Source organism: Kwoniella europaea, chromosome 1, assembly GCF_036810445.1.
Source record: "Kwoniella europaea PYCC6329 chromosome 1, complete sequence".
Taxonomy (NCBI): Eukaryota; Fungi; Basidiomycota; class Tremellomycetes; order Tremellales; family Cryptococcaceae; genus Kwoniella; species Kwoniella europaea.
In genome coordinates this window covers 4,646,651-4,673,017 of record NC_089487.1, presented here as the reverse complement: position 1 = coordinate 4,673,017, position 26,367 = coordinate 4,646,651, and the positions used below count along the sequence as shown (strand labels likewise).

The following is a 26,367-nucleotide window of genomic DNA, read 5'->3' as shown; positions in this document are numbered from 1 at the left end:
GAGCGAATTGACCTTGCCAGAAACATATGGAATCGGTCACACCACATCCATCGACTGTCTGATGAGAAATTGTATCTCAGATTATACCAAACAAGCATCGACCGCAAGAACGGTGGTACAGTATGCCCTGCGCCCATATGTCACAGCTGCCTCCGCAAAACGTACAAGACCACACGATCAATCGCTCCTTTCATAGATCCTTTGAAAGGTATGATGTGGATATCAACAAAGGATGTATCCATCACAGCGTGCCAACGAGCAGACTGAAAAGTCCAATGTGATGTTGGAAGGTAACGATCAAAAATCAAGCTCATTCGACTCAATATTGCTCTGAATAAACATTTCCAAACCAGTAGGCATCATGCCTTCTTTACTAGACCTAGAAGACGAGACCATAAAAGCCATCATTCGATACACCAATAAAGACACTTACATCCCCATACCATCTTATGGACCGCATTACCAGAATTTCCAATCTGAAATCAACCCTAGGGTCAGTCGAGACCTTCTGTCGTTCAGAAGTACCTGTAAGAGAATTCATAGTCTCAGTAAATTGGAAGGATTACATGTCAAGGCTACGCAAGGTACAAAAATAGCCAAGTGGATGAGTGAAGCACCTAGAGAGGTAGAACAAGGGGTCAGGTCAGTGAAAACAATGTACTCGTATAGACCCATGTGAATCCCAAGGCGATAGCTGACCGCACGGGTGTGACAGACGACTTGAAATATGTGCTCCTTTCCTTGCAGGCTCCGATCTAATTAGTACCTTCTCGGCTCTTATTATATTCTTACATCGATTTGAGAACCTAGAAGAACTGATTATAGGGAACAATCCAAATACATCATGTTATCACTTACACGGCTATACTACCAGTCCGGATCAATTACCTGGAATGCTCAAATTACCTTTGTTCCCTTTCTTACCTAACCTACGTTCATTATCTGTAGAAGTAATTTGTCCATCATGCGCTGAACAGATTCCAAAAATTCTCGTCCCTGCTGCACCGAATATCCAACATCTCAAACTTTCCGTTCATGGTTTACCCAAACCATTACCTCTTGGTCAGTTCACCGATGCTGACCCGTGGGATGAAAGTCCAGATCCTTCGGAGGTTATACAAGATATGGTGACAATGTGGTGCAAGAACAATCAGAAGGAAGGCATTGGTCTGAAAACTCTATATGTGAGGTATTGGCCTAGACCTGATGAACGGACTCGTGATCGTTATAGATCCACCATCCGGAAAACTTCAGAGGCGTTACCCAACCTTGAAGAGTTGGTGATTGTTGAATTCAACGGTATCAACGGAAATCTAAAAAGTGGGATCAGTGTCAAAGCAAGATGTATCCACGATATATGGATATTCGAATGCGATGCGATAACGGATGAAGGTGAAGAAGCTCAAAGTTGCTCGTTGGTGAGTGATTCGATAATATCATGACACAGGTATATTGGGTTAGCTGATATTTGTGAACTTGTTTTTAGGAAGAAACCCTTGTAACTTTGTCTCTGCCATCGAAGATCAAGATATTTGATCCAATCTTCGTACTCAGTCTTCCGTTCAAACGACCTACCGTTCCCATCGCGTCGACCAGACACACACGCTCGTCGTACTTAGCCAGCCGATCAACAACGCAAAGACCAACTTTGGAGGAGGTCAAAACTTACGAGAAGACCTGTAGAGATATCATCGGAGCCGCCGCCCAAATCTTGATTGGCACGGTTCCATCTTTGGAAGAGGGTTATTTCTGGGAGAGGGGTACAGACCTTTCAAAGAAAGATTGGTATCTCTGGAAGTGGAAGAAGGTGATTGTCAACGGGATCTCAAAAGTTGAAGTTGACCAATTTCCGGAAATGATGTCAAGTGATTTTATTTCTGGTAAGCCCCGTGAGCCTAGGAATTCTCCCAGGATTTTGCATACCGCAAGTGGCATACCAATGGTCATGAATGATGACGGTGATGACTCCGAAAGGGATGAAGGCGAAGCCGAGGTTGATCTGGCAATGCAGACGATGATGGGCTTCGACGATGAGGACTTGATGATGTTCGGACCTCATATGAATATTTGATCCAAAGCTGCTTTCCGGAGTTTGCGCAATGCAGAGTTGAATGACGAGTTTTCAGTTAATGGATCGATCTTGAGAGACAATATATGATAGATATAGTACCATGAATTTGTGCTCTATATGTATATGTACGTATGGACGTTCTAAAACGGCATTTAGAAATTTCCAATACGAAATGACATTTTTACCAACCTTCTTTTATCCAGTCTGTCATGCACAATATACCGTATCAACCTTGAATTTCCGAGAAGGGAGTTGAATATATTCACGGTCTCAAGTCCAGGTCGATGGATATCTCCTCAAACGACACAGGCGAATTGATAGCTGTCCTAAATTCACACACACAGTGATTCCGAATTACCCTGCGTTGCGGAAGGATCTGACTGTCATTCTATTGTACCGTATGTACAAGTACTGGCACACGATCAATTGTCATAGACTTATCGATTAGACTAAATACATCGCGCTACATGAGATCATTCTCTCATACTTGTCGTACGTAAATATAATATAGTATAGTATCATATCGATCTAAACGAAAATTATTCACTCGCATTAGCATAACATAAGCAAATTCCCTAAGACTCCTCTATTCTTATTAAACGATTTAGTACAGGTATATCAATATCTTCAATCCAGGCCAATCGATACATGGTATATTGTCACATCTTCGACTTGTAATCCTCCACCACATAGCGACCATAATCCCAATTCCACAGCATCTCCTGTGCATCGTAGTGTACTTCTCCTGCCGAGTCTATTCTATCTTCTTCATGTGATCATCGGATTAAGAACGATAGGCATAATTGGATGAAACAAGCGATCGTGCAGAAATAGAACCCGTATGCGTACCCTGTCGGATTGCCATTGATGGATGCACTCCATACCTAACAAAATTGCGGGGCAAACTTTAGCAACTGAACCGACACGGAACGCGATACGACAACTGATGCGACTGTGGTGGGATGTGAGATGCGAGGAGACTTACAGCACCACCAATAATAGGCCCAAAAAATCTAGAAGCAGACACTGTGCTTTGAGCCAAACCATTTGCTAAGCCAACGACGTGAGGTGGTGACATTGCGTTCTGTTGGTCACATTAAAACATCAGCTATCGACATAAGGCCAAAATGTGTTCTAGGTAGCTGATCTAGGTAGCTGATCAATTGTACCCACGATGAGAACCATGACAGAGGTATAGGCGAAAGTACTAGCACAGTATCTTATAGCAGTGATCAAGGTCAAACCTATCATTCAGAATTGGAGAAAAACAATCAGCTTCCTCTCTGCTAGGATCGCAAAATGGAAGGTAGAGCCGAACCCACCAGTCATGAGCATGAATCCACCCTCGGAATCAGGCGAAGCTATTTTATGCAAGACAGGTAGAGCAAAGTACGCAGGGAGGTACAGGGCACTTCCGATCCTGAACATTTGAAGATGATTGAATTTCCCCAAAGGTGGACCTAATCTCGGATAAAGGTAGAATTGGTAGACTAGTTGACAGCAGCACATGATCGCTACGAGGAAGGAGAAATGGGCCGGATTGAGACCCAGACCGCCAGATCGATATGGTCTGTAAAAGGTGATAAAACATCAGTAAGTTGGCGCAGCTTCCAAAATGAATGAATGATACTTACGTGACGAGGAAAGAAAGGAACACCTGATCATGTATTGTACCATGTAGCGCAACGAGGCCGTACTGTAGAATCATTGTATCAGCTAGCAGTTTGCATATCAGAACGCGATCTGTCAGCTCACCTGCATAATCATCAGGAAAGGTAACAAAGCGAAAGAGCTCGGTTGTTTCTCTGATACCGCCTGAGTACCGCCCGGACTAGTAGGCACAACCGCAGTACTCGTCTGACCTTCAGCGATCACACTTAATCCACCAGCGGCTTGACCGGGTCTTCTATCGGCTGGAGCAGGGAAGAATGGGTCTCCACCAGTTTCTACTGAGGGTGATTCACCTTCATAGGCAGCAGCTACAGCAGGGGGAGTTCGTACACCGGTGTTCGAGAAGATAGCAGGCATGTGTCCCGAAGAGGTACTGAATCTTCGACCGCCGTGGGATACCGATAATCTATGTCCACCGAGGGGTTTGTATATGGATGAAGCACCCGATACGATTCTGTTGGGTCTAACACTAGGTTTTCTATGCCCTAAACTTCCTCTTGGATCATCAATAGTGGAACCAGGTGTGAGTCCAGGTGAAGGCTGAGGGGTTTCATTCTCTTCATCGATAGCTTGTTCTTCTTCTGTCAATTCACCTTCAGTCTCATCTTCATCCTCAAACACAGCGGTATCTTGAGCAACAGCGGCGGAAACCCATAAATCGTTGATGTTGAAGGTATTTTCCTCATTAGCTGTTTATAAAGAGTGAACTTTCAGCAAATGACGTGTATAAAAGGTCATGTAACAGCTCACCTAAAAGGAGTTTCTGAGCTAAGCCCAGAGCACCTCGAGCATGAGCACCTTCTTCTTCATCTTCCTCCTCATCTTCGAGTCTTGGTATAGCTGCTGAAGCTCGTCTAGCAGCTTCCAAAGCAGCTCTAGCAGCCAAAGTAGGATGTTTAGATCGAATACCACCGTATCCGTAAGCCGTACCCAAGCTTGCTCTGCTATCTCTTCTGGCGTGAGGGGTGGTGGAAAGAGCGGGATACCCGGCACCGTGAGAAGCAGCTTCGGTTTCGCCAGGAGATAACGCCGCGTTTCGCTTGATACTGAATGATGGAACTCGGATGGCTGTTCTGCTGGATGGAGCAGGGGAAACAGTACGTTCGACAGCAGGTGATGCTCCGGCCAGAGGTTCATCCTTTTCTACGGTGAGAGCGATACGAGATCCACCTCTCACACCACCATCCCAAGAAAGGAAGCAAGCGAGGATCGCGCCTGCGACGAGGATCACACTGGCGATAAGGGTAGGAAGGACGTAAGGGAAGCCCTGGAATAGACCTGGGGGGAAATAGTATCATCAGTGAGATGGTTTACAGCAGCTAAAAGACAAATATGCGATCCTCCAAAGAGCATGATAGAGTGGACGCTCACCGATCTTGCTCAAGAATGTTCCAGGGAAATTATCCACAGGACTTTCAAAGACCCCACCAATGATTGGGCCAATGACACCTCCAAAACCCCATGAGAATCCTAAAACAGCATACGCTCGAGAAGCATTGGTATCGTCTGTCAGATCTCGAATGGATCCTCGGAACTGAGAAGGAGATTTAGCTATCGCACACGACCATTAAGGTTTTTGTCACTCACTACACCAACAGCACCACCAAAGATACCTTGAATCAGTCTTACACAGATAGCCTCGGGCAGCTATCAGAGAGCATGTCAGTTAAGGGATCATGTTGCGCAGAGCAGATGACATACAGATTCAGAAGTACCAAAGATGGTTAAAGCTAAATGTCCAATCCAGACCATCACACATGTCAGCTGACCTCTTTGATATACACCATTGATAATTACTCACCAATAGCACTTCCCAGTAAACTAGCTACCAAAACAGCTCTTCGTCCATGTCTGTCTGCTATACTACTCCATAGAAGAGAGGTAAAGAATTGCGTGATGAAAAAGACCGAGACGAGATTACCAGTCCATAATCCGACGGCTGCCTCTGTTTCACTGTTCTTCTCTCTCCCGGATGCAATGAAGAAGCCTGACAAGTAACATCAGTGATATATTGCCGGACAGAGAAAACGTCTGAATACGCTTACCTTCGACCATCTTGAGCAAGAAGGGGGTACACAAGTTTGCAGAGAGCAATTCGGATAACATCGCCTAAGCAGATGTAGATGGTTATTGTCAGTTACGTCCAGTTTGTGTGCGTAGAGCAAAGGGAAACTCACGATACACATAACGATCATAGGTAATACAGGTAGCGGTGTAGAATAAGCGGGTCTTATTCCAGGTACTAACGTAGGTAATTTCGGTTGGAGATCCTCATCATCCACTAAAGGCGAACCTATATCTACTCCACCACTTGGTGCACCTCTGCTCATCCTTCTCCCACCTCTACCATAACTTGCGAAACTATTCCTCACCGATCTCCTATGACTCTTGGAGGCTGCACGAGGAAGTGTACCACCCGATCTAGGGAATGATGGTGAGCCATTAGGGGAGTTGAGGTTGAGGTTGTTGAGGTTGCGCTGAACGGTCGGAGAGGGCGTTTCGGTAGATAGGGCTGAATCGCCTAGGAGATCGGTCGCGGTTGGTCGAGGGGGGAGAGATATCTTGCTAGGCGGAGTGGCCGTCATCTCGCCACAGTACAACTACCTCCTCTGTAGTGTAATGAGAACTACTGTATGGGAGAAAAAGAGGAAGCGAGCGGTAATAGTTGGAGTGGAGAACGATCAAGGTTGCATCGGACGATGTGGTGAATGGTTCAATTGAGTTTGTGTCCACGTGGTGATTCGCAAAATAGACGCGTATCGTATCAAGAGAGCACAATGAAAGAACGAATCGTGAATACATACACTCGCGACGGACCGGACTGCCGTAATGTAAGTGAATGGGAGGAATTAGTATGAGATGCGGAGTGAGAGTGATACTGCAGGAGTAGGAGCAGGAGTGGGAGTGGGATGTGACAGCCGAGAGATAAACAGTCTGATTGGGTTCGTGGGTATGTATAGGGAATTGCCAACCTGGCTCGGGTGTTTGTCGGTGCATCGTTCAACTTCAACCCTGACGGGACAACAGCTTGCAGGTCACTGCTGCGTGCTGCCAATCCGATTGCTGACCAATCCTCGATCTTGACTGCTCACTCGTGACTCTCAATCTGTGCGATTGACCCATACGATGGGCTCACAGCAGCAGGCCTCGAGATGGACGACACTTGGATACTCAGATCATCGGCTCTGAGAGGAGTTCAGGGACGTTCTAAGATACATCTCAGAGTGTTCTCAGAGCGATGATCCCGTCAAGCTTCCTGTTGAACATGGCCTGCCGCAATTTTACCCGACACTTGTTCTAAGAGCAGTTCTCAGAGCGTTCTAAGAGCTCGTTCTTAGATTCTGAGATTCTCGGAGTGCGTACTAACTTTTCCTTGCTCTGATCTGATGCTGTGACAGAATGGAAAAAAGGTTATTTCACCCTGAATCTGCGATGTTATCTCTACTGTTCCCTCCACATGCTCTTTCTGCTCTTGGTATTCACTTACCGAAAAGTACAATCTACGAACATCATTTTTCGTAGGTCGAGATTCTAGAGCGATGAATCATCAACGAACAACATAAATTACAAAGCAGGAAAGATCAAGGTATAAATACCAGGCATCTTCGCAAATTCTTTTCTTCTTCTATCCTTTTCGTTTCCACACGAATGCAACATTCCGATCTTCTTGTTGCCGTGGAATATTTTTGATACCTTTCCATTCCTTCTGAACAACGTTTCGATCGAATGAACTACCTCAGAAATTCTATTGGTATGTCTGAAGAAAACTCCAGATCCCTCGAGTCCGTCCGCTTCGCCAAACCACGTCCATACCTCCATCTCATACCAGACGAACTCTTAATCGAAGTGGGAAAGTACCTATTACCAACTACCAAGCCACCCCTTCCATCCTTACAGCCTCATTTTGAGAACTATAGACACCCTTTCGGCAGACGTGGAAATTATAGAGATTATATATCCTTTAGGGAATCGTGTCATAAGGTATCGTGTCTTTTGAAGCCGATCGACAAGGATTTTGAGATTGAGATTAAGAGTAAAGAAGGGTTGGAGAAATGGGTGAATGCACCTAAAGAAAAGCTAGACAATGTCATGTAAGTTTATCGAGCGTTTCGAATCGAGTAGTCTTTAGTTTCCCGTGTTTGATGATCTGATATATAAGTGTCTCGCTAACATTTCCTGCGCCTTTACCGATCTTCTTTCTAGTCGACTCCGCCTTAAGTTCACCTTAGACCCATCGGACGATATACCCACATTGTCCTCCAGATACTGGACCGAATTCATCTCCCTCCTGCTCAAACTACCCAACCTCGTCGAATTATACCTTACCGCAACACCATTTTGCTATCATCGCAATCCAGCTCATATCTTTCCGTTAGAGCTACCGGATTCGGTCGAAAACCCCTTACCAAGCATCATATCTTTTGCAAACGAGGTGAAATGTCGAGCATGCGCTGAACATTTAACTAGACTATCGGGGTGTATGACCAATTTAAGGTATATGAAATGTACTTCGCAAGATAGTGTAAGCGATCATGACGTAGGGGAAGATTTTGAACCGTACGACTTCATGCTTAGCAACCACACACCTAAGTTGGAAACGTTATATTTGAAATATTGGGATTTGGATACCTTTGACGATGGACCACTGTGGGAATTACATGAAGGTGCACCAGACCTGAAACGACTGATCTATTCCTCACACGCCATCGAGTATCCTTATACCCTCAGACAAAGAGCAATGTTAGAGGCGGTACGACAAGATAATCAATGGCAATTCGAAGTAGGTACAGAAAAGGGTGAACATCTGAGTTTGAATGGAACTTTAGTGAGTTTCTAGGCTCCGCAGTCCCGATAATCTCGTCCTTCACTGCGAATTGAAGCACATTAGTCAACCAACGGAACTAATCTGGATCGTTTTGTTGGGGTATCAGACAACATTCGCCCAAGAATGGTCACAATTCGATAAAATGGAAGAATTTGATCCTGGACTGGTCCTCAACATTGCTCAATACTATACTTCAACGATCCATGGACTGGCCCCCAAACGCGGATCGGAACCCACAAACCCTTACACCTTACAGCCAGTACCATCGGAAGTGTTGGATCAGATCCATATAGTCCATCCGGAAGAGTACGAAAGAGTGTTCAAGGAAGCTATGGTAGAAGCTACAAAGATCATGAAAGCCAATTGGACAAGTCTCAAGAAGGTTTATTGGTGGCAAGATAGGCACAAGAGACCTACCAGGGATTACCTCAGGTGGACAGCTGTCATCGTAGAAGATGGACCTTCGACCGAAGGGCATACCGATGGGAACCTCGTAGATGTGATGATTGAAGGTTCGCAAAAGATGTATCATGATTTGATTTGGTCGGATGATGGCACGATCCCTCCCGATGTGGAAACCGCGTTAGATGATATACATTTGGGTTAGTGCATTCTAAGGACATAAGGAGGTAGGACACCTGAAGTGTGAAATTGTGGAATACTGATTTGGAATGGCTCTTCGGGCAAAACGATTACAAGGTGAAAAAACAAAAGCGAGAGCAATCATTCGATCTTCATCTCTCTACCGTCCTTTCTCACTTACCTTCACTATGCGTCATTCCCAAGACTGGAAAAAGACATGGATCAAGTCTATAGGTGCAAGGAAATAATCACGAATTAATACTGTTACAAATGAGATCAGGTAATCTGGATTGGTAAGATTGCTGAATATATGGGTATGCATGGTGTATATACAATAAAATATAACGTAAACCTCATTTCCATAGGGTCTCATTGGTCTACAACTCTGTACATATCTTCGTGTCTCATCGTGAGGTTTTTATCTAGTTGTCATCATCATCTTCACTTCCAGAACTAGTACCACTGTCGGAATCAGAGTAAGGATAATCGTCGCCACTAGGTAATTTAGGTGTTCTACGACCTTCTCTTGAACCTACAAATTCAGGAGGTAAAACCCATGGACAATTCTCTATGATGACTTTATTTCCTGATCTAGTCCAATTCCATTGCAACCAATCAAGTTCATTGGTCTCTGATCCTCTTTCCCATAATGCCCCACCTCCCAATGTAGGAAAATACTTTAACAAAGTTGTCGCGATAGCAGCGGCAGCATGTCGAAAGTTGACTTCGTACTCTGCTTGTTCGGCTTGGTCTTCTTTGATGGCGACTAGGTCCTTATTTGGTCGTCCTTTTAGCCACGATCGACGAGTTTGGGTGAGCGTGGCTACTCTGTTCATCAATCGTATATCGTCTAGCTCGATGAGGATAATAAGATCGAGATATTTGAGATGAGTTGGAGTGGATTCAGGACAAATCTCCTTTACGACGTCTTCCTACCAAACGAAATGAGGAATGAAATTAGACATAATCATATCAGCTTTTGAAAAGTCAAATAAAGGTCAAGGGAGCTCGATGACTTACAAAAGATTGATATTCATCTTGACCAGCATCTACTACCGGCTTTTTGACTCTGAAATACCAATCACCTTTTTCGTTCTTACGACCTCTCACGGTTATACCAGCAGCGAGCATGTCTTCATTCTTATAGTACTGCGTTGACCTGAAATCTTCCAAGTGAGGCAAAGATTTCACCGCTTCTTTGATAGTGCCGGTCCAACCAGATTTAATCCTATCACTGCGCAACGGAGGGTATTTCAGATATAAAGTCTTCAATTGATTTCGTCTACTGCCACTTCCATCATCTTTACACCAGGTATCAATGATCTTCTTAAAGCTCTCGGAGGGGCTATAGTCGACCGTATCACTGGTATATTCTTCAGGAGCTACTAATCTAACCTTGAGATGTTCGAGTTGTTTGGCCGCTGGAAGTATCATATGAGGAATAATGATTGAACAGGCGGGACAGTCGATCGAGATTGAGAGCGATTTAAGATTGGTCAATATGGGATATCGAGGTAGTCTTGGTGATTTCTCAAGTTGAGATGAGTCATAGTCGTAATATGTATGACTACATGAGAAACTCTCATCCATGAGTAATTCTTTCAAGGAAGAGAAATTGTGGAGAAGCGTGGAGAATGATGTCCAAGCTGAGAGTATATCTGAGCCCGAACTTTGAGGGTGGTATCTTAGTCGACTATCAATGTAAGTAGAGGATAGGCTTAGCACATGTTTATGAGAGATGAGCATGAGAGAAAAATGACAAGAATCGCTTACCTGACTGCCTTTTCTACCTCAAGGGAACTTGTGTTCAACCAATATCTACATTTCATCCAGTCTTGAATATACAAATGGATGTTCTCCAATTCACAAATATCGCGTATTCTCTTGCAGGTTGATCTGAATGCCAAGAGATCTTTTGCAGAGCTACTTCTGATATCTCCTCGGAAGTTCTGCCAATGTGGTCCGTAGCTGGGTAGAGGAATGATTGAGTCACGATTAGTGAAGTAGGCGATACGTTGTAGTACTTCGTCAGTCAGGTCTAATAGATGAGGAGGCATTTTGTAAGTATGCGAAGCCTGATGCGTCTTGAGAGTAGCAGCTGAAGGTAAGTAGTCCGATGCAGCTTGACACTCTTGGGTGGGAGTGGGTGCAGAAAATGCACAGAAGAAGGATGTGGAATAAGGAAAGAGGAATAAGGAAAGAGGAAAGAGGAAGGAGGAATGTCATCCATCCACCTACCTCCACCGGTGAGTTACCCAGATATCGATAGACTGGAAAGAAAGATTGAAAGATTGTGATATATTACCGACGATGAATGCACTGTCTTGCTATGTATCTGATTCCACCACGAAATCTCAATTTGCTGCATTACAGTTTACACCATTCGAACAAGACATATCATCTGTGTCATACAACAGAGCCGGTGGTCTAGCCTTATATATCCTAATCGTCATCTGAACCATTATCATCAATATCGACATCCTCTGTTGAGCCTCGTTCACCATCCGTATTTTTAGTCCCCACCTGTCTAAACAGCTCAAATTCGAAACCTAGACGATAGACGGGCTTATCAGGAACACTTGAAGCTCGACTGAAGGTCTCCTTCCCCAAGTCCGATCCTCTGGCGAAATATTTTGCCATAGATGCACAAGCTTGAGGGTTGGGATGGCTCGAAAGAGTCGTTTGGCAATTTATTGGCAGGATAGATTGTACTATTTGTTGTAAGAGCTTACAAGAGCTTGATGTCGGAGCTCTAATGATCGAGTAACAGAAATATCAACTCGTTGAGGATTGATGGCCTTCTCGACCTCATGATGAATCAAAAGTATCAGATCGTTCTCGGCGAGTCCTGGCATGTTTACCAGAGAGTTGCAAGTGTCCGAATGAGGGAAGTGGAATATGGTCCTCTTGATGAACGAAATAACCGATGTGCCGGAGGACATCATGGTCCAGGTCGAGAAGTGATTCAGTCAATGGACCATATACGATTGCAAAGATAGGAGCTAACATGCATAGGCAGAAATGAAGATGTCGCTGGATGAAAGAGGAAAGCGACATTGCATTGTCGTTTTTTTTATGATCAGTGCGAACAAGGTGTCCTGAGGACTTCAACCCAGTTCATGGCCACGAGGATTGAGGCAGGGATGCACAGAGCTGGCCTGGAGTCTCAAATCTATCTTTTCAGTTGCTGTATGTGAAGTGGTGATCTGTCAACGAACCGGGAGCAAGACGGGTGGTAGATCATACCATGTTCATTATATGCAAATCATTCGATTTTCATACTCTACCAACTATCTACATGACAAGCTCTATTCATTCAATTACCTGATTGACAAAATTCATGGTGGAGGAAAGAAAGCAGATGATGAAGAGTGTCTACCTTACTTAAAGCCAAAGCGGGAATTTTACATCGTAGATCTGAAGACGTGCGTGCTTGCCATGGAGTCATATCCCTATAGGTGTAAACAACCATGATTTCTCAAACTCTCTTGAACACGACACCACCTCCTGGGAAACATATCGTTCCCAATTAATCTTACGAATCGGATTGGTACTTTTTCTGATCGGTGCTATCGTCATTTTCCATACACTCAATAGGTATCCGCTCGGTGAGAGGGCGAAGGTGTACTCGGTTGGTCCGTCTTCTTGTACATTCACATACCAAGTCCATCGGCGGTAGTAGCACAGATATCGCTCAAGACTTTTCCATTCGGAGATTCGCAGGTGTAGGCCTCGTAAGGGAATGGTGTAAAAGGTTCTTCTACAGGTCTGTTGAAGATGCTGAAGGGTTCTGTTGTGAACAGGGTCGATGGGTGAGTTGAAATCCTCGAAGTGAGGAATCAAGGAAGTAAGCGGGATGTAAGTATCTTGATGGACGAAACGAGCGATTCGGGTCAGCACCTCGTCCGGGAGGTCCAAGAAACCCTTGGACATAGTGAAAGACAGAGCAGTTGACAAGTGTGATACCGTGCAGTAGTATGTAAGATAAGATCTTCGAGATGAGCAGACATGAAAGAGAAAAGCAAAGAGGAAGGAAGGAGATGATTGTTGTGGTCATCTACGAAAACCCATCCTCGGGTTAAAAGGCCAAACGCACTGACCACACACGATTCAACGCATGGACCACACAATACATCGTGGGAAAGCAGGACCTATGGTGCATCATGGTACAAAGTAATGGATATTGTCAATCACCCTGGTCATGCGTAACTTATGTATGCATACATCCTCCAATCTCAAGCATCCTCACTTGCTCAATGCATTGCCAGTGCCGTTGCAGATACAGTACTGCACAGACCGACTCACTCTACTGCCACCATTGTCGTGGTGATTCAGGGTTCATATTATTCATTCAGGAGTCCCCACACCCACACGACGTCAACGCTCTCAACCACAACTAGAAAAACAAACCCATAACAATCTTCATTTGTTACTTCTGATCCGTGACCATTGATGAGATAGTATAATGCCCTCTCGACCGCCTTCCACCATCGAGTCCTCGCCTCAGCCGAGCGACGTACCACTACCGGCGGATGACCAGCCTGAAGCTGGACCTTCGGCAGCTTCCTCCCTGAGATCAAGAGCATCAACGGTCTCGTCGATCAAAGGCAAGGAGAGAGCCGTAGTGAACGATGAGGACTCAGAGGACGATGACGATGACGACGACCAGTCTGTAGATGATGATGAAGATGCAGAAGGGGGAGAGGTCCCTTCGGATCAGGTAGATCAGATACAAAATGGGGATGATTCGGCCAACTTCCAAGACGATAAAGACTATGAAGACGATACTATAGCAACGGAAGATGACGATGAGGATGATGAAGATGGGGACGAAGAAGAGGACGAGGATGAGGAAGAAGAGGAACCGTAAGTTACAGCCTGCATTACGACGCGAGCTCATTAAGCTGATCCTACAGTTTTCATAGAGCACTCAAGTATAGCCGGTTGAAAGGTCGTATACCGGAGATCCTGGCAAAAGATACAGCTTCTACAATAGCTGTATCTCCCAGAGTGATAGTAAGCTAAGTTGTCCTGGGGGATCGCAGGCACCAAGCTGATATCAGTCTGTTACAGGCACTGGGTACGCATAATGGTATGGTGCATGTTTTGACGTACGAAGGAGCCAAAGTCAATTCGTTCAGACCTCACGCAGCTAGTGTCACTTGTTTAAAGATGGACGAGGATAATGACTTTGTAGCTACATCGAGTGTAGAAGGTGAGTTTGTATTGAGGGGACTCCATTCCCTTTCTCAACGACTCATGCTGACTTCGTTCTTTTACCTAGGTCGAGTTGTCATACATTCCCTCACTTCAACGGAATCATACGCTTTCGACTACAAACGCCCAATGAGAGCTATAGCATTAGAGCCAGGGTTTGCAAAGAAAAATACTCGAGCCTTTGTATGTGGTGGAATGGCTGGAAACCTCATCATGCAAGAGAAAGGATGGTTAGGGTACAAAGAACAGATAATACATTCTGGAGAAGGACCTATCTGGGCGATAGAGTGGAGAGGGAGCCTGATAGCTTGGGCCAATGATCTGGTGAGTAATCTGTGTACCAGCTGATACAGATACTATGCTTCGACACAAAGGGACTGATTATGTTTCGATGGGTTGTAGGGAGTCAAAATATACGATACCACCACTTCCCAGCGGATAGGTTATATCGACCGAGGAGCACATGCACCCCGAGCAGAATTGTTCAAATGCACCTTGCAATGGAAAGATGATCATACACTTATCATCGGCTGGGCAGACCACATCAAGATCGTTCGAATACGGAATCGAGCAAAATCTCAGACTAGTACTGGTCTTCCAGCATTAACTGTGGAAATGACCTCGATATATCAAGTGGATTGTATGATATCCGGATTAGCTCAGTTCAATTCTTCTTATGTGGTACTAGCATATATCGCTCCGGATACATACGAGAACGAAGCTACGGATAATCCAATGGAACAACGACGTAAAGCTGCTAATCGACCTGAACTTCGGTTGATCGATAAAGGCGAAGAAGTTAATGCGGATGCCTTGAGCTTGACAAATTACCATATGTATGGATGTAATGATTATTCCTTGATTAAATCGCAAAGGGAGAACGAACATGTTTTCTTCGTGATCTCACCCTCGGATGTTATTGTGGTAAGACCAAGAGATGAGATTGATCATATCGATTGGTTGGTGGAAAGAGAAAGATACTCGGAAGCTTTAGAATCAGCAGAAGAGTTGAGGAAGAAACATGGGAATGCTCTGGATGTAAAGGCTATAGGACTAAAGTATATGAACCATCTCTTAGCACAAGGTAAGACAAGTTACGTACCCCTTCAGATATATAAAGCTAACGATATCATCACAATAGGTCATTTCGAACAAACTGCTTCACTTGCACCGAAAGTGTTAGGACAAGATTCAGAAGCTTGGGAAAAATGGATATACACTTTTGTTCAGCATCATCAATTACCTGTAAGTTCAGCTCGATCCGTTAAATCTGCGTTGTGTCAGGCTGATTTGAGTTTTACAGACCATCATCCCATATATACCTACCAAGGATCCCCAGCTAGGCAAACCAGTCTACGAGATGGTATTTGGACATTTGTTGGTGAACGACAGAACGGTACGTATCGGATTCTACTCTCTCACGATATAGATGCTAGTGACAGCTGACGAGTTTCATCTCTCTCACACCTCAGGCTTTACTGAAGACCATAACTTCCTGGCCAACAGATATATACGATATGAACACTGTCATGGGAGCTGTACAAGGAGAATTGGAAGCCACTAAAGATGACCCAATCCTCCTGGAATGTTTGGCTGAGTTGTAGGTTTCTTCCCATAAGTTTCGCTTGAATCATGGGAAAAACATTTACTGACATCTTGCCGTAGACACTTGATCAACCGGCAACCAGCCAAGGCCTTGCCATACTTCCTTCGTCTACGCCGACCTCACGTGTTCGATCTGATAAGAGAGCATAACCTGTTTACCGCCGTACAAGACCAAGCTTTATTATTGGTCCAGTTCGACCAAGAACGAGAAATGAATAAGAAAGAAGTGAAAGGAGATAAGAGTAAACACGGCGCGGCGATTGAGCTCTTAGTGGATCATACTCATTCCATACCTGTAAGCGTACCGGCCCTTTTTCTTTTACCCAGAGGGAAGACCTGGAGTAGCTGACACCCCTTCTTCTGGGCAAAATAGATCGATAGAGTGGTACATCAGTTGGAAGAAAAGCCAAAATACCTATACATGTATCTAGACGCGCTGTTTGATAAAGATCCTCAATTCTGTCTACCTTATAGCGATAGAATGGTAAGTACTACCCAAAATAAACCACCCGTTAAGCCGTGCGAGTGTTGACATGTATTAACACCATCCAGGTTGAGCTCTATGCGGCATACGATCTTGACAGGCTGATGCCTTTCCTACGAGCTAGTAACTTCTATGATCTAGAACAGGTGAGTTGCGATATAACCTTGACGCGAAAATATCGCAGTTGACAAGTCATCTCTCGAACTTTTTCTTAGGCCTATGAGATCTGCAAAGAACGTGATCTAGTCACAGAGATGGTTTTCTTACTTGGTAGAATGGGTAACAACAAGAAAGCATTGATGTTGATCATAGAAAGGCTAGGTGATGTACACCGGGTAAGTCACCACTGACCATCGCCAGACTCCGCTACTTTATGCATGATCGAAAGTACTAATTCTGTTATTGTGAGTATAGGCAATCGATTTTGCCAAAGAGCAATCTGACGAAGATCTTTGGGAAGACCTCTTAACGTACTCGGAAACTCGACCGTCCTTCATTAGAGCTTTACTGGAACATGTTGGAGCTGAGATCAATCCTATCAGGTTGATCAGTAGGATCAAGGATGGATTGGAAATTCCGGGATTGAAAGAGGGCGTGGTGAGGGTATTGATGGGGATGAATCTTCAGGTGAGTATCTTGATCTGTCTCTCGTGGTTAGGATTGTAATCCAGCTTGAGGTGGTCTTTACCTGAAGATGGCAGACTACTCAGTCTTCAATAGGAATATTTTCAAGAGAGCATGGCCATACCAGGTTGAGCTGATCGTATCCTTTCGCACTGAACCAGGTATCACTCCTCGAAGGATGTCAACACATACTCAATGGTGACTGTAGCAATCTAGCGTTGGAGTTGCAAGCTGCTCAAGTAGGAAGTACAAGATGTTCTCGTGAGTCTAGTCTACCGTCACTCAGATATCTTCCCCAGATCTTCATTTCCACTGAACGAATTAGAGCTAATGGATCAATCTTCTTAGCCACATCAACCTGTACCATCTGTCATCTACCTCTATTCCTGCCCTCAACCAAATATCCCTCTCAGACTTTAGTCTTACTATACCTATGCCAACACCTGGTCCACGCCCAATGTGCATTACCAGAAGACGTCGAGCTGCCTCAAAGACAAGAGAATATAAACGTAACTTATCTGTTGGCTAATGGTGGTAGTGGTGCTAAAGGACAGAATTGGAAATCGAGAGCTATAGGTGGGAAGTTGGGGTATGCAGCTGCTGTCAGAGTGAGAGTGGGGAGATGTCCTGTATGTGAGAAAGGTGGCGGAAGGCGGGCAAGTAAGATAGGTTAGATTGTGATGATCCGATTAGAGGCATTAGACTTTCCGGGGCAGATGATTGATAGGATCAAATGCCATCACTCTATCGTTTGCACAAATAGGATTAGAGTGGATAACCATTATCTCATATGTACAAAGGCGCATACGATATCTGTACAACGCATGTTTTATATGCATCCAGTATCTATAGCTAACTTTATGGGAACGTCATGATATGAGACCTACAATATCCAACAAGGTATCATTGTCCATCAAGCTGAAGTACTCTCATCTAGTACCTAAGAGTTCTATATCAGTCAAACCTCTGTTCGTGTGCGTGATCCAATGTCCTTCATAACAATTACATTTATACCAAAATAATTCTACCCATCTAACCTGTAGAATCTTGCAATCTAGAATTGCGAATCGAAATCCCATATCGCACTACCATCCAAACTAATTGCCGGACCAGCCGTGACAAGTGAATTGGCATAATGATGATATTCTTCTTCCCTATTCCATAAAAAGTCAAATAGACTTTTGACTCCGCCTGCTCCTCCTTGATCCGATCCCGATTCTTCGAAGCCAACCTCTGAAATCTGGCTACCCTCATTGTGCTCTTTACACCCTTTTATCCTTAACAAATCATTAATTTTCTTTCCTGCTTCTCTCTGTATGTCCAACAATTTGCCGGCAGATGACGAAGTGCACATAGCAGTCGATAAGACCATTAAGAACGCAAATGCGAGGAATAGGATGGATATCAGAGGTGATCGGAGGGGTCGTTTACCTGATTTTGGACGGGTAGGAGATGGTAAAGAGAGGTATGAATCGGTAGGTAAGGAATATGATCGAATAGGAGCAGGTCGTTTTTCGGTATAATCGTTCACTTTATCATTATCGAATGATTGAGATCTTCTACGTGATTGCCTTTCATCTTTCTCTGAAATCGTTTGGAAGTAAGGAGAAGGAAGGGAAGAAGGGGGAAGATCGAAATATGCCGTATTGGGTGGTAATGGCGTGGAGGGGGTGATTATCAATTTAGGGAGAGTGGGTGTCGTTGTCATTGTGTCTACTTCAGATCGAGTAGGGTTTGTTGGTTTTAAATTGGTATATGATATACTTGTTATGTCTATTCTTGTATTGCAATGATATTGGGATTGGAGAGAAGGTAGCTTGCGTTACAGCAGAAGTCGTTCAACGATCTTTAGATATGGTTCGTAGCTGAGTAAATTGGTTTGTCGTCCAGCGATGGTATGGAGAAGTACTCGTAATGAAGATCGTGAGAATTCGAAACACGACCAGCGTATATAGGGGTGAGACAGTCGATCAAACAGTTTACTAATCGATACAATCCAGAAAGAGATGATTGAATAAAAGATCGGGAAGGATTTTGACAATGAAGAAAAGATATGATCTCAACACTTTTCAGAAGCTTTATCAACGCGTTGTCTCACTACACTGAACTACTGACTGGGTGTACCAAAGTGCAGGTACTGTCACTGTGTCAGAGGCGTCAGAGCAGATGAAGGGTGAATCTGTACTTTTGTACGCGTACACTAAAAAGAGGAGCGGCAAAAACACAGAAACGTAATTGAATTAAGCTTTGAAGCGAGCCGGTTCTGCGCCCGTGCCTGATTCGCGAATTAGGATCGTTACGTTCCTGAAGACATACAGACCCGTAATCTTGGCAAGGCGTTTGTAATTCAAGAGAGATAGATACCATAATGTAGGTGTCGTTACAAGCATCCACACAATGTTCTAATTAGATCATGTATACAACATCGACGGTGCGGATAGTGTCGTGAGTCGAGCAGATTGGTAGGGTGACAAAAAGCTATATTCAAGCCATCAGCTGTTCTAGCAAACTCAATAATCTATTCTCAGTATTCGCTCGACCGATGCGCGTTGATGATCACCAACGAACCTCATCAGAGCTTGGTGGTCTATCGTGATATCTTCTCTTAGCTGAAATTGCAAGATCTCCCTGACCGAATTCATTCTGCCTCGAACATTTGATTCATGCAATTTTGAGCTCAATATGCGATCAAAACGCGTTACTCCTATATAACCTCAACTTAACCCTATGAAGAAGAAAGAGATGTCAGTCCGATCTGAGGTTTTCTCGAATTCGCCAAACTGTTCGATACGACTCACTTATCCCGTACAATCTCCAACTCAGTCACTTCCTCATCGTCGTCTGCATTTGCGATTGAACCTTTCCTACTCCCGCCATATAGCTTTGCTTCTCCGGCCGCTGACCACGAAGCTATATCGTACCTTGACCATCCCCAAGTCTCCTTGATCTAAGATTCAGATATTTTACATCAGCATCTTTCTCATCTAGCAATATCCCCTGTCCGACTCTTCCGTAGTGATGGCAAGAGATACTTACTTCGGGCTTTTTATGCGGTGCGATAATCACCAACCACTGGGCCTTCCCACTCAACTCATATAGTAAGGCGAACAATTCCGAAGGTGAGGTAACAAGGTGCAAAGCGAATGAACAGACTATCAAATCCCATATTGGTCCGGCGTCCTTCGACTGAGGTATATCATCGGGCAGTAGACCATTAGCTAGGTCAGTGAAGGATAGTGAATGACATGGGCGAGATGTACGCTCTGTGTATGCTGGAGAGGTATACTACCGCGGTAGGTCTATCAGCATCGAATTATCTGATTAAGCAACAAGATGCTTTGATCACATCAATCGGATGTATGGGAGCTGTGCGTCGCTTGATGATATGCCATCGACACTCACAGGATCTGTAGCAATCACGTCTATGCCAAAGTCGTCGGGTAACTGAGGTGGATCCATTGGTCCAAATACATGTTTCCCTTTCCTATTTGAAGAATGACTCTGAGCTGCACGACGTGCGTTGGGAGGTATGAAAGCTGGTCTACTTGAGCCGCTGCCCACAGGTGATTGCACAGCTCGTAGAGCCGCAAGAGGATCTGGTGGAACCGCTTGACTGGATTGAGATGTAGGGGGGCCAGACACAGATGATTGAGCGGAAGAGTTGGAGGTAAAATTTCGAGTTGATTGTGCCCACTCAAGCAGGCACAGAGTGGCTTCACCACTGAATTAATAAATAAGTATGATAGTAGCTTTAAATAGGGGGTATGTTCTTACCTCCCAGCAGCCATATCTAGTACCCGTAATGTACTCTCCCCTGTAGCTTGAGAGCCATACATTGACCTCCCTTCCGCTTCCCACCACCGATTCATAAATGTCCATATCACCTGTCAAAGCCTATCAGGTCAGCCCAGTGGGATGAACGATCAACCACCTTGGATGTGTAAGAACGTACCTTCTTGATGCCTGGGAAGAAAGGGTTCCTATATGTCGCTGCTACTTTTCTATAGTACTGTAATTGCCGATCAGCGGAAAAATTATGTAGTGATTACAGGTAAGGAAGGGGTTGACGAACTTCATCCACCCCATGCTCATTGTAATTGTCTCTCATAGCGTGGGAGAGATTCCCATGGACGGCCGACATCTTCTCGGAATCCTCGTAAATCTTTATGAGATCTCGATGCCTTGTACGCTGTTGATGAAATGCTAACCGTCTTGCACTTTTTTCATCATATTTCGGACATGCTTTGTGGAGGTTTTTTTCCATCTGATCCGACCTGTCCCTCGATTTATCTGATCCCTCCACTTTGAACCGGACATCTCCGTTGTCGATCACTTCCTTACCACAAGTGACTTCACCTGCTCGTCAACATTTGTAGGGGTGTGACACAGGACACACTGTAGGGCGAGGAAGGATATATGGCTCAATGTCTTACGCTGCACATTACTTGAGATCAATTGATCATGGATCGTACCAGACAGACCGCTCGAAAAACTACCGGTGGGAAGGCTCCACGAATTCATTCATGTACGGCACCTCATCCTCTTCCTCTTCTTCAAGAACCATTTCCGACTCCTTAATTTGAATGACGAGATAAACGCATTGATAGGCTACCATCTCAATGGTGATAGTAGTCTAGCCATACCTTTGTACGGACCTCATTGGGAGAATACTAGAAATGAAATTGTTTCCGAAACTCTAGGGATCTTAGGAATTTTCGAATGACCTGCAGGAGAATTAGAGATGTTTGTAAATTGAGGGATTTACATGTGAACATTAGAGAATTGAAAAGCACAGTTCCCAGAAATCACAAACCAAGAATGATCAGAGGATATGAGATGCTTGATAAAGATGCTATATCGTAAGTGATTTACCTGTCTCACCATGATTGAGTAGACTGGTGTTGATTGAATATGCGTGATTCATAGTCGAGTACGTATATTGCTTTGTGGATACCTGCGAGATCAAAAGCATGCCTTTTCAATGTACGATGAGATGATTTCGATACCACACTCACTTCCCAACTTGAAAGAAAGTGGTGGATCGGGTTGCGAAATGTCATCATCAGGAAGAGAAGGTGGAAGATAAAAAATCAATTTCAGGTATATTGTCAAAGTACGAAGGGTTATTTCCCAATTTGATCTCATTATCCATCGGTATGTCATGCGCAGATTGTGCGAATGACCTTCTACTTCACATTATACCTCGGTCACCACATTTACGACATCTTAGATATCAATTACAGGATCGGGAATTCCCAAAAGATGATCAGGAGGGAGATGTGGCAAGGAACATAGTACAAACATTCCGAGAACCGTTTGATAAGTGGTGTAGAAATTATCAACAAGATCATTTACCTCTTAGAACGCTATATCTTCGATATACGTCGGTCGGGCGTCGCTATTTTGATCAAGCACCCTCACATAGTCAGCAATCGTGGATGGAGGTCGTCAAAGCGTCTTTCGAGCTACTCCCGAAGTTAGAATCTCTTTCGGTTGTCCAAAGTAGGGAGGCTAGTCACGAGATGGACTTCAGATTTCTCATCACATCAAGAACGATCCGTGATGCGATTGACGGTGATGAGTATTCGGCAGATCTAGAAGAAATTTACATCATGGACTACATTGGTTCTGCGGAAGGAGGTGGTCCAAAATAGTATACTCTCGTGGGTTTCTGTTTGAGAGATTCATTCATCCTTTATAAAAAAACTCTGATCTATCCGAATGTCTCTTTCTTACGGGAAGATTTCGTCTCTCAATTATCTCCACCACCATCACTGCAGTATTTTGATCCGATATTACTATTCTCCGTGAATGAGGACGACCCCAAGCTCAGTCGCGAAGACATATTACATTATGACAACTACCGGCATCTCTATCTGGAGGACATGGACAAAAGTGTACTGCACCAGCGCATCGAGCAGAAAAGACAAGCTTCCAAAAAAAAGGAGACGGAGGTTGACGACTATCGCAAGGAAGTTGGTCGAATTGATTCCTTCTCTTCAGGGTGGAGCGTTTTGGGAAATAGATGATGAGACCTGGAATCGTTGGCATTGGCTTGCGATTCAGAGCGGACAGGGCGAACAAGGGGGAACATCGATCGAATTGGATTTGGAGCCTTGGACTTATACGAATGATTTCCTAGAGTTACACGATTAAAGAGATTATGTTCATTCCGGATATCTCCCACATCGCTGTGTATATATAGAAAAGCTACTCATATGATGTTGGTACATAGAGTACAGTGTATAACTAACAGATGCCAACCTAGTATATGGTCCGTATCATCGATGATATATCTTCCCCACGATGTTTTGACCATGCTAACTACCCATTGATCTCTCCGAGAAATATTGTTTATACGGATCCAGGACAATTGCCGACTCGCCTCTCTCGTTTGTCTTCCTGCGAAGCGCAAACTCACAGCAATATTCGTCTGGATACGTATAATATTCTGGAGTGGTACGCCAGAAAACACATTCTTCCAAAGTTGGTAGCCCGTCAAATAGAATCTGGGCAGCATGGACCATAGCCTTCTGTAACATATATTCGAAATTGATTGATCTGATTGCTTCAGCTCGTAGTCGTATTTGTTGAAGATAGAATTCTTGTTGTTGGCTTGTCCATGGGGCTGTCGGCATAATTACAGGTGGAAGATCCTTCTCTTCGTATAGACGGAAGATGATGCCGCAGTCGATCTTTCTCAGGTATTTGAATCGTTTGAAGGATTTTAGGAGATCTACCTGAGAATAACATACTGTAAGCGTAAACCCAACTGTCGGTATCCTTACATCTAAGCATAGAACATTTCAACTCCAAAAAGCAGGGTCATCGTCATCCGGCCAATCACCTACGTTTTGCTCAATCATGCTATCGATTCCTATCGTTTTGTGAGTCCATATGTGAGACCAACTATCTCCGTTCCCAGTTTTCTTGGACACCATATATTGGATAGGCAGTCCAGAATATTCGGGTCCACTATATTCACAGATACCTGTACACAGCTCTTCCAGGAGTGGACATGCTGACTGAATATCTTGTAGCTCTTTCGAAAGATCGTAGATACCGTCGAAAAGGAAATATAACATTTTCAGCGGGAAGGGGTTTTGGGAATATCGATCCTGCCAGAGCATACTCAAGACATCCAATGTTGTTCGCCAATCGTCAGGAGATCTCATCTTGAGGTATCGAAGACGAGGTGAGGCCTGAACGAATAGTCTGGGCAGATGATCCGAACATGTATCGCATTTCACTTCAATTACTAGTGATCTCAGTGATGGAAGGTATTCATATCCGGGTGGACAGATTTTCATGATACCCACATTTGATGGATCATATTCATGTACACATAAAGGTGCGTTGCGCAATATGAGCTCTTCAAGAGAGATAAATCTCGAGAGGAATTTGGTGAAGGTACGCCATACGCTTTCGGACAGCGATCTGTCACGTCCCGAAAAGGGGTCGGGGTTGATGTATGGGGAAATATCGGCTTCACAATTGATGATCATATGTCTGAATTCAGTATCAGCCTTGGTAGAGTGTAATTAAATCGATACTGCATGACTTACCTGACCTGTGATACTACAGCCATAGGTGCATGTTCTAACCAGTTCTGCATCTGCGAGAATCGCCTGATAACTACACTAGTCGGCTTGATCTTACAGATTGCTCTTATACGACGACAAATTGCTCGAAAGCTGAGAAGATCGCCACCGGTATGAGTTTTGATATTAGAAGGTGAACTGAGCTGATGCCTGGTGAACCCTGGGAAATTGAGGATTGCATCATCGTCAACCCAGTAGGCCATTTCTAACAGAAGATCGTCACTTAGGCCGAGCAAGGTGAGGGGCATGATCAAGCCCTTATGCAATGTCTGATCTCTAACTAGTTCTACACACCGATGACTAGACAAATAAGGACGGGAAGAAGAGGGACAAATGATAGTTTGCGTATCTACCATCTGGGCGGATAGGAGTACTCGTACAGGCTAAATCGTGAAGGAATTGCGTACATAGCTGTAAACTAGATTATGTCAGACTTGGTCTCTGTCGATATCCCGAATATAACATCCGTCTAAGACCACTCTACTCAACATCATTTTGCAGATTAATACTATTGGAATGACGCAGCATATCTTGATCGTGGGGAATTAGCAGACGAAGCTTGCCTTGAGCACTGTCCATAAGGTACATACAATTCATAATCCCCGAATACTTAGTATCTACTACGTAACTACGTAGGAAATATGGCGTAAATTAAATGAAACTTGCGTCTTCCTATTCTAAAGTTTACGCCGAGCCGTCCTCGTTGATCATAGCCCTATCATGAAAACGTTCTATAGTATCCGAAATTGTGACATCCCAATTTCCATCTTCCGATGACTCGCGTTTCCAAAAGTACCTGTAAGAACGATCGTCGTCTGCCGGGTATACACGATTGAAACGAAGGCTCCAGAGATAGCCGGACTCGAGTGTTGGGACGTGTTCCACCATAAGGACGGCTGCGGCTTTCATCGCGGAAAGTAAAAAGTCATTTCGACTGGGTTGTCCTCGACGGGCCAAATTCTGAGCTTCCATTGTCGATCTTTTCAGGTTTCTGTTCTGATGCGCATCAGACAAAGGTTCGTCACAGATAATGACGTCAATGGTGAGATCCAATGATTTCAAATGCTTGAACTTGGCGAGGGTTTTGAGAAAGGAGGACTGTATAACGAAACATCCGAATCATTGTCAATCAGTACAGTAAATACATTGTATTCGCAGGATCCAACTTACCCAACAGGAATCTACAGGAAAGGACTGGATTGATTCCGGGTCCATAGGATGATCGTAGTATCCGTCGCAGCAAAGTTCGAATGCCCAGCTGAGATCGGATAGTGAGTTGGTATGTGCGAATAAGTGGCACGGTCCAAGACCACGGCTGAAAGAAGAGAGGACAAGTGTTTGGAGATGCGGCAGATCCTCAGCTATCTTTTCAAGGGAAGCGATTCCATCCGTGTCTCCGTCGATCTTGACGTAGAGGGTACGTAAACAGTGCGAAAAGTAAACGTCTCTGTTTCTCAATTCCTTGATAAGTGTCACATCTTGATTTACCCCTTGTAAATGCGCCAACTTGAGCGTTCTGAGTGGTTTAGAACTTGAAGCTAAAGATTTGGGGAAAAATTTGGCACATTCCGAGCATTCCATCTCGAAAGCCATGGCTTGAACCTGGTGTATGAAGCGGAAGTCAGGGTGGCGTCCACTGAAATCACTGTGCGCATGTCGGAATGCACAAAGAGGTGATTGTTTGATG

The 26,367-nt window shown here is 44.3% G+C and overlaps 10 protein-coding genes across 10 annotated transcripts; 3 read left to right on the top strand and 7 right to left on the bottom strand.

Moving 5' to 3' along the window:
- Positions 1 to 361: 361 nt before the first annotated feature.
- Positions 362 to 2,071, top strand: V865_001770 (uncharacterized protein; the record flags this gene model as incomplete). The annotated part of the gene is made up of 3 exons (XM_066225584.1): positions 362 to 642; positions 716 to 1,418; positions 1,487 to 2,071. 3 exons carry the CDS (start codon positions 362 to 364, stop codon positions 2,069 to 2,071), a joined length of 1,569 nt encoding a protein of 522 aa, XP_066081681.1.
- A 776-nt stretch (positions 2,072 to 2,847) lies between these two features.
- On the bottom strand, positions 2,848 to 6,327 carry V865_001769 (uncharacterized protein; the record flags this gene model as incomplete). The annotated part of the gene is made up of 13 exons (XM_066225583.1): positions 2,848 to 2,955; positions 3,057 to 3,155; positions 3,245 to 3,315; positions 3,394 to 3,641; positions 3,706 to 3,767; positions 3,827 to 4,431; positions 4,493 to 5,020; positions 5,114 to 5,276; positions 5,330 to 5,389; positions 5,444 to 5,472; positions 5,544 to 5,729; positions 5,788 to 5,851; positions 5,920 to 6,327. The coding sequence occupies 13 exons, from the start codon at positions 6,325 to 6,327 to the stop codon at positions 2,848 to 2,850; spliced, it is 2,631 nt and encodes an 876-aa protein (XP_066081680.1).
- A 1,168-nt stretch (positions 6,328 to 7,495) lies between these two features.
- Positions 7,496 to 9,174, top strand: V865_001768 (uncharacterized protein; the record flags this gene model as incomplete). The annotated part of the gene is made up of 3 exons (XM_066225582.1): positions 7,496 to 7,833; positions 7,946 to 8,567; positions 8,674 to 9,174. 3 exons carry the CDS (start codon positions 7,496 to 7,498, stop codon positions 9,172 to 9,174), a joined length of 1,461 nt encoding a protein of 486 aa, XP_066081679.1.
- Positions 9,175 to 9,571: 397 nt separating this feature from the next.
- On the bottom strand, positions 9,572 to 11,206 carry V865_001767 (uncharacterized protein; the record flags this gene model as incomplete). Its single annotated transcript, XM_066225581.1, has 3 exons — positions 9,572 to 10,081; positions 10,170 to 10,842; positions 10,923 to 11,206. 3 exons carry the CDS (start codon positions 11,204 to 11,206, stop codon positions 9,572 to 9,574), a joined length of 1,467 nt encoding a protein of 488 aa, XP_066081678.1.
- Positions 11,207 to 11,591: 385 nt separating this feature from the next.
- V865_001766 (uncharacterized protein) lies at positions 11,592 to 12,004 on the bottom strand (the record flags this gene model as incomplete). Its single annotated transcript, XM_066225580.1, has 2 exons — positions 11,592 to 11,750; positions 11,882 to 12,004. The coding sequence occupies 2 exons, from the start codon at positions 12,002 to 12,004 to the stop codon at positions 11,592 to 11,594; spliced, it is 282 nt and encodes a 93-aa protein (XP_066081677.1).
- A 1,610-nt stretch (positions 12,005 to 13,614) lies between these two features.
- On the top strand, positions 13,615 to 17,753 carry V865_001765 (uncharacterized protein; the record flags this gene model as incomplete). The annotated part of the gene is made up of 15 exons (XM_066225579.1): positions 13,615 to 14,015; positions 14,075 to 14,165; positions 14,223 to 14,364; positions 14,434 to 14,690; positions 14,769 to 15,450; positions 15,508 to 15,611; positions 15,670 to 15,762; positions 15,839 to 15,966; positions 16,032 to 16,266; positions 16,345 to 16,455; positions 16,524 to 16,601; positions 16,671 to 16,790; positions 16,870 to 17,082; positions 17,241 to 17,340; positions 17,428 to 17,753. 15 exons carry the CDS (start codon positions 13,615 to 13,617, stop codon positions 17,751 to 17,753), a joined length of 3,081 nt encoding a protein of 1,026 aa, XP_066081676.1.
- Positions 17,754 to 18,133: 380 nt separating this feature from the next.
- Positions 18,134 to 18,787, bottom strand: V865_001764 (uncharacterized protein; the record flags this gene model as incomplete). Its single annotated transcript, XM_066225578.1, has 1 exon — positions 18,134 to 18,787. One exon carries the CDS (start codon positions 18,785 to 18,787, stop codon positions 18,134 to 18,136), a length of 654 nt encoding a protein of 217 aa, XP_066081675.1.
- A 980-nt stretch (positions 18,788 to 19,767) lies between these two features.
- V865_001763 (uncharacterized protein) lies at positions 19,768 to 21,220 on the bottom strand (the record flags this gene model as incomplete). Its single annotated transcript, XM_066225577.1, has 7 exons — positions 19,768 to 19,804; positions 19,878 to 20,026; positions 20,116 to 20,364; positions 20,482 to 20,800; positions 20,854 to 20,963; positions 21,032 to 21,088; positions 21,152 to 21,220. 7 exons carry the CDS (start codon positions 21,218 to 21,220, stop codon positions 19,768 to 19,770), a joined length of 990 nt encoding a protein of 329 aa, XP_066081674.1.
- Positions 21,221 to 23,885: 2,665 nt separating this feature from the next.
- Positions 23,886 to 24,928, bottom strand: V865_001762 (uncharacterized protein; the record flags this gene model as incomplete). Its single annotated transcript, XM_066225576.1, has 2 exons — positions 23,886 to 24,588; positions 24,645 to 24,928. 2 exons carry the CDS (start codon positions 24,926 to 24,928, stop codon positions 23,886 to 23,888), a joined length of 987 nt encoding a protein of 328 aa, XP_066081673.1.
- Positions 24,929 to 25,364: 436 nt separating this feature from the next.
- Positions 25,365 to 26,273, bottom strand: V865_001761 (uncharacterized protein; the record flags this gene model as incomplete). Its single annotated transcript, XM_066225575.1, has 2 exons — positions 25,365 to 25,778; positions 25,851 to 26,273. The coding sequence occupies 2 exons, from the start codon at positions 26,271 to 26,273 to the stop codon at positions 25,365 to 25,367; spliced, it is 837 nt and encodes a 278-aa protein (XP_066081672.1).
- Positions 26,274 to 26,367: the final 94 nt, after the last annotated feature.